The sequence below is a fragment of the Eptesicus fuscus genome, chromosome 5 (genome assembly GCF_027574615.1).
Source record: "Eptesicus fuscus isolate TK198812 chromosome 5, DD_ASM_mEF_20220401, whole genome shotgun sequence".
Lineage (NCBI taxonomy): Eukaryota > Metazoa > Chordata > Mammalia > Chiroptera > Vespertilionidae > Eptesicus > Eptesicus fuscus.
The window spans coordinates 98901806-98917265 of NC_072477.1; the positions used below are offsets into that span (position 1 = coordinate 98901806).

The 15460-nt window shown below is 36.4% G+C and overlaps 1 protein-coding gene across 2 annotated transcripts in view; it reads left to right on the forward strand.

The window, feature by feature from the left end:
- ZEB1 (zinc finger E-box binding homeobox 1) overlaps window positions 1-15460 on the forward strand; it is a 317487-nt gene that overhangs the window by 263163 nt on the left and 38864 nt on the right. For both annotated transcript variants that reach the window (XM_008150396.3, XM_028158817.2), the window contains exon 3: window positions 10960-11019. In XM_008150396.3, coding sequence (XP_008148618.2) covers window positions 10960-11019 — 60 coding nt within the window. The remainder of the gene's footprint in view (window positions 1-10959; window positions 11020-15460) is intronic.

Below are 15460 nucleotides of genomic sequence, written 5' to 3' on the forward strand. Positions count from 1 at the left end.
CTAATATAATTTTTCCTCTTTCTCTTCCATAAGCACCCCAACCAGGGAATCAAACCCTTAAGCTAGGTATGTACTATGACTGGGAATCAAACCCACAACCTTTTGGTGTATAGGACGATGCTCCAGTCAGCTGAGCCGCCCAACCAGGACTATTTTGTTTGTTAGTTTACACTATTACAGATGTCCCCATTTACCCCCTCTTTGTCCATCTCCACCCAGCCCTCTCCCCCTCTTCCCTCAGGCCAATACCATACTGTTGTCTGTGTCTGCTATCTTTTTGAATCATTGTCCCTTCATAGTTAGGTATTATGTACTCTGGCTCTTTTCAGGATTTTTTTTACTTCAGTTTTTAGAGTTTGATTGATGGTTTCAGTCTGGAATTTGGAGACTTTATCCTGCTTGAGATTCAATTTACTTCTTGAATATATTGATTTGCATCTTTTATTAAATGTTGGAAATTTTTGAGTATTTGTTTTTTGTATCATATTTCTATAGTAGGAACAGTAGGGTGGGAAGAACAGAGAGCAGGGTCAAATAAGACACAAAATGAGAGAAATGTGAACTGATCTTTAAAGAACTAGATGAGTAGAAGTTACTCAGATGGAAAGGGTAATGGATCCTAAACAGAGAGAACAACTTGAGGAAAGGCAGGTACAAATATGTATGGCATGTGTGGATGTGTGTTGTAGAGGAAGAGATGAAAGCAGGAAAGGAAAATCTGATTCAGTTAGCCACTTTGCCTTATTAGAGACTAGTGGCCCTGCGCACACCTCAGCTGGCCACCCCACCCACATAGCTCGCTGCCCCGCCCTCCTGCTGATAGGTTGTTATGTGTCACAGCGTAATGACCATTTGCATATTACCTCTTTATTATATAGGATTGCTGTAAAATATTCCCACAAACATGGTTAGAAATGGTTACAAACACATTGTATGAATTTCAAAAATGCAAGTTTTAGAATTTAGTACATGTGCTATATTAAGTAATCAGTCTTATATTTTGGGCAGATCTATTCTGCCATTGGATTCTTTTGGATTTTTAACTAAAATTAATTGCATTTGACATCTTTGTTTTTACTTACTAGGAATTCCATCTTAATGCAAAATGAACAAGTGATTACCTCTTTTTACCTAAATTTGTGACATTTTCTCTTGACTTTTTAAATTAAACTTTTACTTTTGATATAATTATAGATTCACAAATAATTCAAAAGTAGTTTTAGATTCACATATAATGCAGACATACTATGTACCTTTTACCTAATTTCCCCCAATGGTAACATCTTGCAAAACTATAGTACAATATCACAACCAGAATATTAACATTGATATATGCAAGATATAGGACAATTCCATCACCACAGGGCTCCCTAGTTGCCTTTTATACACCCACCCTCCCCTAACCCCTGACAACCACTAATCTATTCCATTTTTATAATTTTGTCCTTTCAAAAATATTATTTAAATGGAATAATACAATATGTAACTTTTTTTGGATTGGCTTTTTTTCAATTTCCACAATTTCTTGGAGATTGATCTTTTTACAGCTATAATTCTGAGTAGAATTTTATGACTTCTTTTTCAGCTATATTTTGCCATTATTTGAAAAAACAGGATTTTTTTCTCATCTGTATATTTGCTTTGAAATTTAGACTAAAAGCAAAACCTGGGAGCATCCTAGTTTTCCTTTCTAGATTGCATGTTAGTCATTCATAATGTATTAAGTCTTACAGGAGAGAAAGTCTTATGTACAAGTATAATACACTACTATTCTTCTCTTATATTTCTTAAAATAGAAGAACAAAGTACATCAGGGAGAATGCTGCAAAAAAATATTTAGAACAGCCTCTGTTCCAGAATATCTTTGTGCTAGTCATGGATGGAACAGGAAAGAGCCTGTTCCTGGATAGCACTCAGCAGAGAGAGAAGTATGTTCACATTGCAGGCGAGCTTTAGGGTCTTTCTGTTTTCATTAGTCAACATGTTTTTAGTTGTTGAACCAAAATTCTAGCCCCCAAAATAAGGGAAAGAATGGAGACTTCCAGTTTTTAAATTGTGGTAAATAAGTCTGAGACCAGATTCTGAACTATATTAAATGCTCATCTAAGGAAGGAGCCTATATTATTATATTCCAAGGAGTAATGAAGGAATGAAAAAGTGAATAAATAATTGTATTGCAGACAGTGTTTAAATGACTATAATATAACTGTAAGTTAAAAAAATAGTAATTTCCAAAATATTATTTTAACCCTTACTATCATTGTTATCTTCCACCTTAACAGGCAACTCTGATGGTTTTTATTTTTATTTAAGGAAAAATAGAGGGCATAGATATATAATCATAATATATTACTATCATATACTTACCCCAAAGCATACTATTTATTATTTTAATTTCAGTAGATGCTTTGGAAAGAGGGAATAGGGTATTAGAGATTTTCAGACACTTAGCAAACACTGGCACTTATCTAACAGTAATGGAAACAGTTTACAAGGGATTTTTATATTGTCATTTTGCTTATGGCAAGTATAAAGTGAGAATTCTTCAGCATAAGTTAATATCATTATTATATACTTTATGTAGTGCTTTCTTTAATGCTGATCTAAAGTTGCTTGCACATGTTTTAACTATTTACAGTGATCATCTTATTTTTTTCCATTTTTTTATTGAGGTATTATATGTGTACATATCTTACCATTGCCCCCCCACCCCACTCCCATACATGCCTTCACCCCCCAGAGTTTTGCGTCCATTCGTTATGCTTATATGTATGCATACAAGTCCTTCAGTTGATCTCTTATCTCTCACACCTCTCACTAACCTTCCCGCTGTAATTTGACAGTCTGTTTGATGCTTTACTGTCTCTGTATCTATCTTTTTGTTCATCAGTTTATAATGTTCTTTATTATCCATAAATGAGTGAGAACATGTGGTATTTTTCTTTCATTGACTGGCTTATTTCACTTAGCATGATGTTCTCCAATTCCATCCAAGTTGCTGCAAATGGTAAGAATTCCTTCTTTTTTATGGCAGCATAGTATTCCATTGTGTAGAGGTACCATAGTTTTCTAATCCACTCATCTGCTGATGGGCATTCAGTCTGTTTCCAATCTTAGCTATGGTGAATTGTGCTTCTATGAACATAGGGGTGCATATATCCTTTCTGATTGGTGTTTCTAGTTTCTTAGGATATATTCCTAGGAGTGGGATTACTGGGTCAAATGGGAGTTCCATTTTCAGTTTTTTGAGGAAACTCCATACTGTTCTCCACAGTGGCTGCACCAGTCTGCATTCCCACCAGCAGTGCACAAGGGTTCCTTTTTCTCCGCATCCTCACCAACACTTGTTTGTTGATTTGTTGATGATAGCCATTCTGACAGGTGTGAGATGGTACCACATTGTCATTTTAATTTGCATCTCTCCGATAATTAGTGACTTTGAGCATGTTTTCATGTGTCTCTTGGCCTTCCTTCTATCTTCTTTTGAAAAGATTCTATTTAGGTCCATTGCCCATTTTTAATTGGATCATTTATCTTCCTTTTATTAAGTTGCATAAGCTGCCTGTAGATGTTGGAGATTAAACCTTTATCAGTGATAACATTTGCAACTATGTTCTCCCATACAGTGGGCTTTCTTGTTATTTTGTTGATGGTTTCTTTTGCTGTAAAAAAGCTTTTTATTTTGATGTAGTCCCATTTGTTTATTTTCTCTTTAGCTTCCATGCCCTAGGGGAAGTATCAGTGATGAAGTTCTTTTGGCATATGTCTGAGATTTTGCTGCCTGTGGATTCCTCTAGTATTTTTATAGTTTTCTTTCTTATGTTTAAGTCCTGTATCCATTTTGAGTTTATTTTTGTGTATGATGTAAGTTGATGGTCTAGTTTCATGTTTTTGCATGTATCTGTCCAATTTTCCCAACACCACTTATTGAAGAGACTGTCTTGACTCCATTGTATGTTCATGCCTCCTTTGTCAAATATTAATTGAGCATAGTGGTTTGGGTCAATATCTGGGTTCTCTATTCTATTCCATTGGTCTATATGTCTGTTCTTGTGCCAGTACCATGCTGTTTTGAGAACAGTGGCTTTTAATACAGCTTGAAATCTGGTATTGATATCCCTCCTACTTTATTCTTCTTTCTCAGGATTGCTGTGGATATTCGGGGTCTTTTTTTATTCCAGATGAATTTTTGGAGAGTTCTTTCTAGGTCTGTGAAATATGCCATTGGTATTTTAATGGGGAGTGCATTGAATGTATAGATTGCTTTGGGTAGTATGGACATTTTAATGATGTTAATTCTACCAAGCCATGAACATGGTATGCTCTTTCATCTGTTTATGTCTTCCTCTATCGCTTTTTTCAGTGTCCTGTAGTTTTCCGCATATAGGTCTTTTACGTCTTTGGTTAAGTTTATTCCTAGGTATCTTAATTTTTTTGGTGTGATGATAAATAGGATTGCTTTTTTAGTCTCTCTTTCTGTAAGTTCACTATTGGTGTATAGAAAGGCCATAGATTTCTTGGCGTTAATTTTGTATCCTGCTACATTGCCGAACTCATTTATTAAGTCCATTAGTTTTTTGATGGAGTCTTTCGGGGTTTTTATGTACAATATTATGTCATCTGAAAATAAGGACAGCTTTATTTCTTCTTTTCCAGTTTGGATGCCTTTTATTTCTTCTTCTTGTCTAATTTCAATGGCTAATACTTCCAGTACTATGTCAAACAGGAGTGGTGAGAGAGGGCATCTCTGTCTTGTTCCTGTCCATAGGGGAAATGGTTTTAGTTTTTGTCCATTGAGTATGATGTTTGCTGTGGGTTTATCATATATAGCTTTTATTATGTTGAGGTATGATCCTTCTGTTCCCACCTTGTTGAGAGTTTTTATCAAGAAAGGGTGTTGGATTTTGTCAAATGCTTTTTCTGCATCAATTGATATGACTATGTGATTTTTATCTTTCAATTTGTTTATGTGATGAATCACATTTATTGATTTGTGGATATTGTACCATCCTTGCATTCCTGGGATAAATCTTACTTGGTCATGGTGTATGATCTTTCTGATGTACTTCTGGAGCCGATTTGCTAGAATTTTGTTCAGGATTTTGGCATCTATGTTCATGAGGGATATTGGCCTGTAATTCTCTTTCATTGTGTTGTCTTTATCTGGTTTTGGTATTAGGGTGATGCTGGCTTCATAGAAGGAGCTTGGAAGTGTTCCTTCCTCTTGAATTTTTTGGAATAGTCTGAGGAGGATAGGTTTTAGTTCTTCCTTGAATGTTTGGTAAAACTCTCTGGTGAAGCCGTCTGGCCCCGGGCTTTTGTTTCCTGGAAGATTTTAGATGACTGCTTCAATTTCTTCCATAGTTATTGGCCTATTGAGATGTTTAGATTCTTCCTGATTAAGTTTTGGAAGGTTATATATTTCTAGGAATATGTCCATTTCCTCCAGGTTGTCCAGTTTGTTGGAATAGAGTTGTTTATAGTATTTTTTAACAATCCTTTGTTTTTCGGCGGGGTCTGTTGTTATTTCTCCTCTTCCATTTCTGATTTTGTTTATTTGGATCCTCTCTCTTTGCTTCTTGGTGAGCCTGGCTAGAGGTTCATCAATCTTGTTTATCCTTTCAAAGAACCAGCTCTTGGTTTTGTTGATCTTTTGTATTGTTTCTTTGGGCTATATGTCGTTTATCTCCGCTCTGATCTTAATTATTTCCTTTCTTATGCTTACACTGGGCTTTTCTTGTTGCTCTTTTTCTAACTCTTTGAGTTGTAGGATTAGGTAATTTATTACCATTGTTTCTTGTTTTTTGCATAGGCTTGTAGAGCTATGAACTTCCCTCTCAAGACTGCTTTCGCTGTGTCCCATAGATTCTGGATTGTTGTGTTTTCATTGTCATTTGTTGCCATGATTTTTTTATTTCTTCCTTGATCTCTCTGGTAACACAGTCATTGTTTAATAGCATGCTATTTAGTCTCCATGTGTTTGATTTCTTTGGGTTGTTTTTATTGTAGTTGATTTCCAGTTTTAGATATGATTTCTATCTTCTTGAATTTGAAGAGACTTTGCCTATGTCCCAACATATGGTCTATCTTTGAAAATGACCCATGTGCACTTAAGAAGAATGTATATTCTGTGGCGTTGGGGTGAAATGTTCTGAAGATGTTGATTAATTCCATCTGTTCTAGTGAGTCATTCAGGATGTTTCTTTGCTGATTTTTTGATGTTTCTTTGCTGATTTTTTGTTTAGAGGATTTGTCCAATGGTGATAGTGGGGTATTAAAGTCTCCTACTATGATTGTAATGCTGTTAATCTCTCCCTTGATATCCTCCAGGAGGTTTTTATGTATTTGAGTGCTTCTGTATTGGGTGCGTATATGTTTACCAGAGTTATTTCTTCTTGTTGGATTGCTACCTTCAGTATTATGAAGTGGCCTTCGTTATCTCTTGTTATGTCCTTCACTTTGAGATCTAATTTGTCAAATATAAGTATTGCTACCCCGGCTTTTTTTTTCATTTCCATTCGCCTGGAAAACCTTTTTCCATCCCTTTACCCTCAGTCTGTGTGTGTCTTTTTTTCTGAAGTGGGTTTCTTGTAGACAGCCGATATATGGGTCTTTTTTCTTATCCAATCTGTTACCATATGTCTTTTGATTGGGGCATTTAATCCATTTATATTTAACCCTTTGCACTCGCTTGCTTTTTTCTCGGTTCCTTTATTCTACTCAGGATTTAATTTTTTAAATACCCCAGATTTTACAAAGCGCGGCAGTAGAATAAAAAACTGGAGTTTCTTTTCATACAAACTTATTTATTTGGATTTTTTTTTTATATTTCAAATTATTGATACATTTAAAGAGTATAAAAAGAGCTGCTACCGATGCTCACCATGTCGAGTCACACTCAACATCCTAGTTCAAAAGCTTAAAGTTATTATTGATAGGTACTTATTTGTCGCCATATTTATTCTATACACCTGTGTTTCTTCTTTGCTTCCTATTTCTTTTTTTTACAGCAGACCCTTTAGCATTTCTTGCATTGCTGGTTTGGTGGTGATAAATTCCCTTAGTCCTTTTTTGTCTGGGAAGCTCCTGATTTCACCTTCAATTTTGATTGATAGCCTTGCTGGGTACAGTATTCTTGGATTCAGACCCTGCCTTTGCATGACTTTGTATATTTCCTTCAATTCCCTTCTGGCCTGATGAGTTTCTGTTGAGAAATCAGTTGCTAATCTGATGGGGGTTCCTTTGTAGGTAACTGTCTGTCTCTCTCTGGCCGCTTTTAAGATTCTTAGTTTGTCATTGGTTTTTGCCAATTTAATTATAATGTGCCTTGGCGTCGGTCTTTTGGGGTTCATTTTGCTTGGGACTCTGTGAGCTTCTTGTATTTGTATGGGTTTTTTCTTCCCTATATCAGGAAAGTTTTCTGTCATTATTTTTTCAAACCGGTTTTCTATTCCTTGCTCAGTTTCCTTTCCTTCTGGAACTCCTATATGTGGATGTTGTTTTGTTTCATGTTGTACCAAAGTTCCCTTAGGCTCTCCTCCTGCTTTTTAATTTTTTTTCTAGAAGTTGCTCTATTTGGGTATTTTTTCCCATTATGTCTTCTAGCTCACTGATGCGGTCCTCTGCTTATTCTAGTCTGCTCTTGATGCTTTCTGTTGAGTTCTTTACAGCAGCGATGTTATTTTTCATTTCTTCTTGGTTCTTCTTCATTTCCTCTTGGTTCTTATTCATACTGTCAAATTTGTCTTCCATTCTTTTCATCCACCTTATGACCATTTCTCTGAATTCTTTCTCTGATAGGTTGCTTGCCTCTAATTCGTTTACTTCCTTTTCTGGTGATGCCTGCTTTTCTTTCATATGCGGGCTGTTTCTTTGTCTCCCCATGGTCTCTCTTCTCCAGATGTCTGGTTATGTAGTTCTCTCTCTCCTTATCCCAAGCGAAATCTGACCTTTCCGTGGTGGAGTGAAGAGTTTCTTTGAATCTGCATGTTTGCACCAGTTGGGGACCAGTGTTCTGGGGCTCACAGCTGTTCAGTGGTCACCGCAGTTGTGGATTTTCAGTCTTCCTATAAGATGCACTTTCCCTTGCAAGATGGCAAGGTTTCCCCATCCGAGCCCATAACTCCGGGAAGGGACCCAGCTGCAGTCTCAGTGGGGGCTGCCCGGTCAGGGGAACCCCGTCTAGCAGTCCCCCACCTTCTCCTGGAGTTTAGCTGTCCCTTAGCTTGCTAAAAAACACTTCCCGTGCAAACCTCAGCTGTTCTTTCTTTCTGCTCCAGGACAAGGCTCGGAACACATCTGTCTATTCTGCCACCATTTTCTCCTCTCTACAGTGATCATCTTTAGGTACTAATATGCCAAGGTTGTGGGTTTGATCCCCAGTCAGGGAAATACAAGAATCAACCAATGAATGCATAAATAAGTGGAACAACTATTTGCTGTCCTCCCCCTCCCTCCCTTCCTCTCTCTCTAAAATTCAATAAAATATTTTTAAGTTAATGAGTAAATCTGAATAAATCCATCTGATAATCCAAGGTGCTTAAAGAAATACATGCTTTTATGTGAGCAAAGATTTTACTTGATTAGTGTTCTGTTTCTCCATTCAATTATGAAACTTAGGGAAAATCTAAATAAAGGTTTTTGACTGACATATTCAGTGGGATTTGATTGGGGTACTGATGACTACATAATGTTTCAGTATGACTTCATAACTATTCTGATAATAATTATGATATATAGTCTGCTACTTGTTTTTTTTTAAAAAAGCAGTTTTTAACTCCTTCATGTCTTTCTTATCTATACATGTTCTTAATAAATCATAATAAATAAAATGTACCTGAATATATAAAACATACTTTTTGCTTGCCCAAATAATGCGTATATTGACTCTCTCTGATCTTATTCTGTGTAAAAGTCTAGAATCAGACTACTTGGTTTGTTTAGGTAGCACTAACCAAGTAAACATAGGTATAGGTGGCAGAGGAGGATAATAGGCACCTAGAAATGTTTATCAGTACCCCTGTCATTATTTACTACTATTTGTCCGTAGTTAGAATAATGAATAGAGTGAAAGAAAAGTATAGTGCCTTGAGTCTTTACTCTGGAAGAATGAAATTTGGGCCCAAGTTCTTCTAGTTGTCTGGTACTCTAGTTAGACAAGCAAGGGTATAGTAAAAGGAGGTTTTGCAGCCATTCAGACCTTCATTTACATTCTACTTCTGTCACCTAAAGCTTCATGTCCTTGGGCAAGTTATTTAACCTCCTTGAGACTCAAGTTTTGTTTTGTTTTTTTAACTTATAAAATAGGTAGTTACAAAAGTTAAAGGAAATAAGTGTATAGAGAATCTGCACAGTGCCTAGAACATAGAAATCTGTGCTTTGGAGAAGAAATGGTAAGTGGAGCCCCTCTCCTAAAAAAGTACTAATATCCACCCTAACCAGTTTGGCTTAGTGGATAGAGCATCAGCTCACAGATTGAAGGGTCTCAGGTTCGATTCCGGTCAAGGGCACATACCTCAGTTGCAGGCTCAATTCACAGCCCCAGGTTTGGGTGCGTGTGGAGGCAACCAATTGATGTGTCTCTCTCACATCGATGTTTCTCTCTCTGTCTCTCCCCGACCCTTCTACGCCCTCTAAAAAATCAATGTAAAAATATCCTAGCATTAGAATTAACAACAACAACAAATAATACTAATATCCCACTATGCTTATAATTCTAATATGTTTATAATTTCAGAATTATATATAAATCTTCACTGATTTTGCTTTTCTAAATTTTTTTGTGATTTTGGTAAAACTATCTGCTGAATTTCTTCTAAAGCTTAATTTTTTCTATAAGCTTTACTTCCCCCCCACACTTTTCCCCAGATATTTCTTTTTTTTAATTTATCTTTATTGTTGAAAGTATTGCAGATGTCACCTCCCTCCCCCTTGACCCTCTCCTCCCCACTAGCAGCCCATCCCCAGGCCTTCACTGCACTATTGTCTGTGTCCATGGGTTATGCATATATGCATATAAATTCTTTGGTTAATCTCCCCTGTCCTTCCCTCTGAGAATCATCAGTCTGTTGCATGCTTCCATGTCTCTTGTTCTATTTTGTTTGTCAGTTTCTTTTGTTCATTAGATTTCAAATATATGAGATTATGTGATATTTATCTTTCTCTGACCTTCTTATTTTGCTTAGCATAATACCCTCTAGGTCTCTCTATGTTATTTTAAAGGGTAAAGGGATTATATTCCAAAATATATAAAGTAATCATACAATTCAACAAAAGAAAGACAATCCAGTTAAAAAATGGGCAGAGAACCTAAATAGACACTTCTCCAAAGAGGCAATACAAATGAACAAGAGACATGAAAAACTCAATGTCACTAATAATCATCAGATAGATACAAATTAAAACCAGCTCACATTTTCTGGAATGGCTATCATCAATAAATCAACAAACAACAAGTGCTGGCGAGGAAGTAGAGAAAAAGAAATCCTAGTACACTGCTGGTGGAAGTGCAGACTGCTTACAACCACTATGAAAAACTGTGGAGTTTCCTCAAAAAATTAAAAATGGAACTTCCATTTGACCAAGCATCCCACTTCTAGGAATATATCCTAAGAAGCCTGAAACACCAATCAAAAAAAATATGCACCCCTCTGTTCATAGCGGCATTATTTACAATAGCTAACATCTAGAAACAGCCCAAGTGCCCATCAGTAGATGAGTTGATAAAAAAAACACTATGGTACATTTACACAATGAAACTATGCATCTATAAAAAAAAAAAGAAAAAAGAAAAGAAAAAATATCTTAAAAGCTTTACTTTTCAAGGACAAATTACTATATTTATAAAAGGAAAAATCCAAATTTAAACATAATCTATAAATTTTATTTTCAGATTTCTATAAGTTAAAGTGTTTGTGACATGTTGATATATTTTAATCTTTTGCTCTTTGATTTTAGCAGGAAAGGAAGGACAAGAAATCCTGGGGCCTGAAGCTCAGGCAGATGAAGCAGGATGTACAGGTACTCCCTTGCTGGTTCCTTTCATACTACAGTCTTTGAACAAGGTCTTTTGTGTCACTGGTTTTTGCATTTGTGAGTCCTGAATTTAGTCTTTTTCCTTCTCTTTTATCTTGCCCTCGTTACATGTTTAAGTACCTAGGCATATGGGGTACTATATAAAAAGATAAAAGTTTGTATTCTTTAAATACAGTTGTCAACTTACAGATTCATAGAATAGAGCAGATTTTCATCTATATGAATGTCAAGTAATCTACAGATAATAAAAAAAATAAGTGTTTGAATGATTATTTAAACTTCTGTCAGATTTTTTAACAAGGTTATAGAAATGCATATCTAACTATTTTGAGTTTCATTATTAGTTACCAGGATCTTCATTGAATTGACCATAAGCCAGAATCCAGAGAGGACAAAATAAGCAAATATCATGGGTTAGCTGTAGACCAGATGATAATCATTAATATTGATGAGTTGAATGAACATGTCACAGCAAACCAGGGAATCACAAATTTTCCTTGTGATTTCTGTTAGTGAAAAAGGTCAAAATGAAGTTAAATTATATGCTTCTAGCTGACTAAAAGTACATATTCCCTGAGACTTAAGGCTATTCCTCTATAATGAATTCAAATCATATTTAAGAAGCAAAAGAATAAATGTAAAACTTAAATCCAGATCTTATAATAATAATACCAGGCACTTAAATTTTGTCACATAAGTCAGCTAGAACTCTTAGAATGTAAACTTCAAAAATGAATTCCAAATTATTAAGTCATTTCCTCAAAATAATATATTTAATAGTAATATAATTGTATTTTGTATATTGAATCATAAATTAAATATTTCTATCATCTAGTTTTAAATTTTTATTCTTTGTTACCTTCCTTGATTTGACATACATAGCTTTTTTCTTCCTTGCAGTGCATTTTAGAACTATTCTATATATATTTATAAATTACCCTTAATTATGGAAGATGAGTATGTTTCATAGTAATGTGTCAAAACAGATTGTCTTCTATAATATAAACATTAGCACTCTCATATTTGTCAGTCAGTTCTATGAAACACAGAGTAAATCTTGTGCTATTATTAAAGGTGCATTCCAAATTAATTAAGTAATAATGAAATATTTGATAATTTATGGTGCCTGTAGCCTAAGAGTTGATAATCTGCCTTTAACTTGGTTGTGTTTAACATGCATAAATAAGGTATTTAAGTATGCTTGTTATCAAATATTTGTCATACTAATATATTATATGAACATATTTAGTTTGGATGTTTTTTATTAATAAAACTAGAGGCCCAGTGCACGAAATTTGTACATGGGGGGACGGGGGTGTGTGTATGTCCCTCAGTCCAGCTTGTACCCTCTCCAATCTGGGACCCCTCAAGGGATGTCTAACTGTCCATTTAGGCCCGATCCCACCAGGATCGGACATCCCTCTCACAATCCAGGACTGCTGGCTCTGAACCGCTCGCCTGCCTGCCTGCCTGATTGCCCCTAACCGCTTCTGCCTGCCAGCCTGATCACCCCTAACCAACCACTCCCCTGCCAGCCTGATTGACGCCTAATTGCTCCCCTGCTGGCCCGATTGCCCTAACTGCCCTACCCTGCCAGCCTGGTTGCCCCTAACTGCCCTCCCCTGCCTGCCTGGTCCCCCCCCAACTGCCCTCCCCTGTAGACCTGGTCCCCCCACCCCCCAACTGCCCTCCCCTGCAGGCCTGGTCACCCCCAACTGCCTTCCCCTGCAGGCCTGGTCCCTCCCAACTGCCCTCTCCTGCTGGCCTGATAGCCCACAACAGCCCTCCCCTGCTGGCCATCTTGTGGTGGCCATCTTTGGCCACATGGGGGCAGCCATATTGTGTGTTGGAGTGATGATCAATTTGCATATTACCTCTTTATTATATAGGATAGTGTTAATGAATGCAAAAAACTACTGTGTATTACTTTTATGACTTGTATTAGCAGAGTTACAGAAGATTTTGTCCTTTTAAGCAAAATACTATAAAAAAAGACACTCATAGTTGCAGGATTACAGTATTTTACCTTACAATTTGCTCTTCACTACAAAAAGTGAATTCATTTTTTAATGGATTCAGGAGCAAGGTAAGAAAAAGTCATTCTTCCTTTGCTCCTGAAAGGTAAGATCTTTCCCACCCATATGAAGATGATCCCTGCTACAATATTTCCCTACAACATGGGGAATTAGGAGTAAGCAAACATTTAATGAAGCCCCGATGTGTACTGTTTTAAGGAAAGAAGGATGGAATTAGATGTTTTAGACTTTTGAGCAGTTCAACATTAAAATTATGTGTTGCCTTTGCTTTTGCTACTTCCTTGACTTCTGGGGAATAATGTACTAACAAAGTAAACAAAAACATTGCACAGAGGTTCCATCATTACTTCAGAACTTTGTCAGATCCTTTCTGTAGTTGACTTCCTTTTGCAATTCATGAAGTTAAGAGAACTATAGTTTCAGTTTGAAGTGGAAGATTTGACTTTCAGTAGCAGTAAACACACAATCTACTATTCAGCTGTTGTATCATAGAATTGTGCACTTGAAACTTATATAATTTTATTAACCAATGTCACTCCAATAAAGTTAATTTAAAATAAGAAGAGAAAAAATTCACCTAAAATATCCTTTGTTCCTTCTAAGCATCCATTTTGTGTTTATATAGTTAACTAGAGGCCCAGTGCACGAAATTTGTGCACAGGTGGGGGGGTGTCCCTAAGCCCAGTCTGCACCCTCTCCAATCTGGGACCCCTCGAGGGATGTCCGACTGCCCAGTAGGATCGGGCCTAAATGGGCAGTCGGACATCCCTCTCACAATCCAGGACTGCTGGCTCCCAACTGCTCGCCTGCCTGCCTTCCTGATTGCCCCTAACCACTTCTGCCTGCCAGCCTGATCACCCCCTAACCACTCCTCTAACAGCCTGATTGATGCCTAACTGCCCTCCCCTGCAGGCCTAGTCACCCCTAACTGTCCTCCCCTGCAGGCCTGGTCACCCCTAACTGCCCTCCCCTGCAGGCCTAGTAACCCCTAACTGCCCTCCTCTGCAGGCCTGGTCCCCCCCAACTTCTCTCCCCTGCAGGCCTGGGTCCCCCCCAACTGCCCTTCCCTGCAGGCCCGGCCGCCCCTAACTGTCCTTCCCTGCAGGCTTGATCGCCCCCAACTTCCCTCCCTTGCAGGCCTGGTACCTCCCAACTGCCCTCCCCTGCTGGCCATCTTGTGGTGGCCATCTTGTGTCCACATGGGGGCAACCATCTTGTGTGTTGGAGTGATGGTCAATTTGCATATTACTCTTTTATTAGATAAGATAGTTTCACAAAGTTTAAAAAATTGAAGGTAAAGCTAGAACATCTAAAAATATTTTATTCTGGTGCTAATAAAATATCAATAGCTAAGTAAAACTTTTTATTCTTATGTTAAACGTTTGTCTATCATTGCTCTCACTAATTTATCATTATAACCCTATAATTCTACACTTTGACAAAGGATTCTAGAATTTCTCCTGAAATTCTATACTTTGTCAGCTCCGAGCTTTGTCATATCTTAAAACAAATTATCATTATATGTTTCTGTGTATTTGCTCCTCTCTCTAGTGTTCAAATACATGTTTATCAGTCTTAAACCTAGGGATTTTGCTTTATAATTGACATAGTCACAATGTGCATTTTCCAACACTTTTAATTTTATGAGTAAAACTGCAGAATTTCTGGTTTCTGCTTAAAATTGACTTGGTAAATGCAGGTTCATGGAGACAGTGTAGTTTAGTTGGAAAGAACCCAGAATTTTAAATGACACCTGAGACCAAATTGCTTATTTTAATAGCAATATATTTTTTCTTTTTTTAAATGCATTTATTTTTTTAATTAATTATTTATTTATTTACTATGTGATTTTGGAGAAGTTACCTAACTTTCCTGACCTTAACTGTTTTTATTGGCAAATTTTTTTTAATTGAGAAGTTATAATGTTCACCTTGCAGGACTATTTTGAGGAAAATAGATAACAAGTATATTGCACTTACTATATGCCTATTATTGTACTAAGCACATTCTATATAAATTAATTTAATCTTCACAACAACCATAAGAAGTACTGTTATTATCTTCCAAGTTTTGTATTATATGAACTGTTATATCATAATGTTTACTGCCTTGAACTCATATTTTCATTCTACATAGCATATAGAATTTGGTACCAACATAGTATATATTTCTTGTTTGAAGGTCTTTTTTATTAACTTTCATTTTTACAAGAAAATGTGTATATAAATTGAAATGTAAGTTTCTCTTTAATTTAGTAACCAGAAGGCTCATAAGATTTTTTTAAATTATAGGTGGATTTATGATATGATTATCAGTATTACACAGTACCACAACATAAATACATTACACATTTTAATAAGTAATTATTAAAGAAAAATGTTACTGGAAAT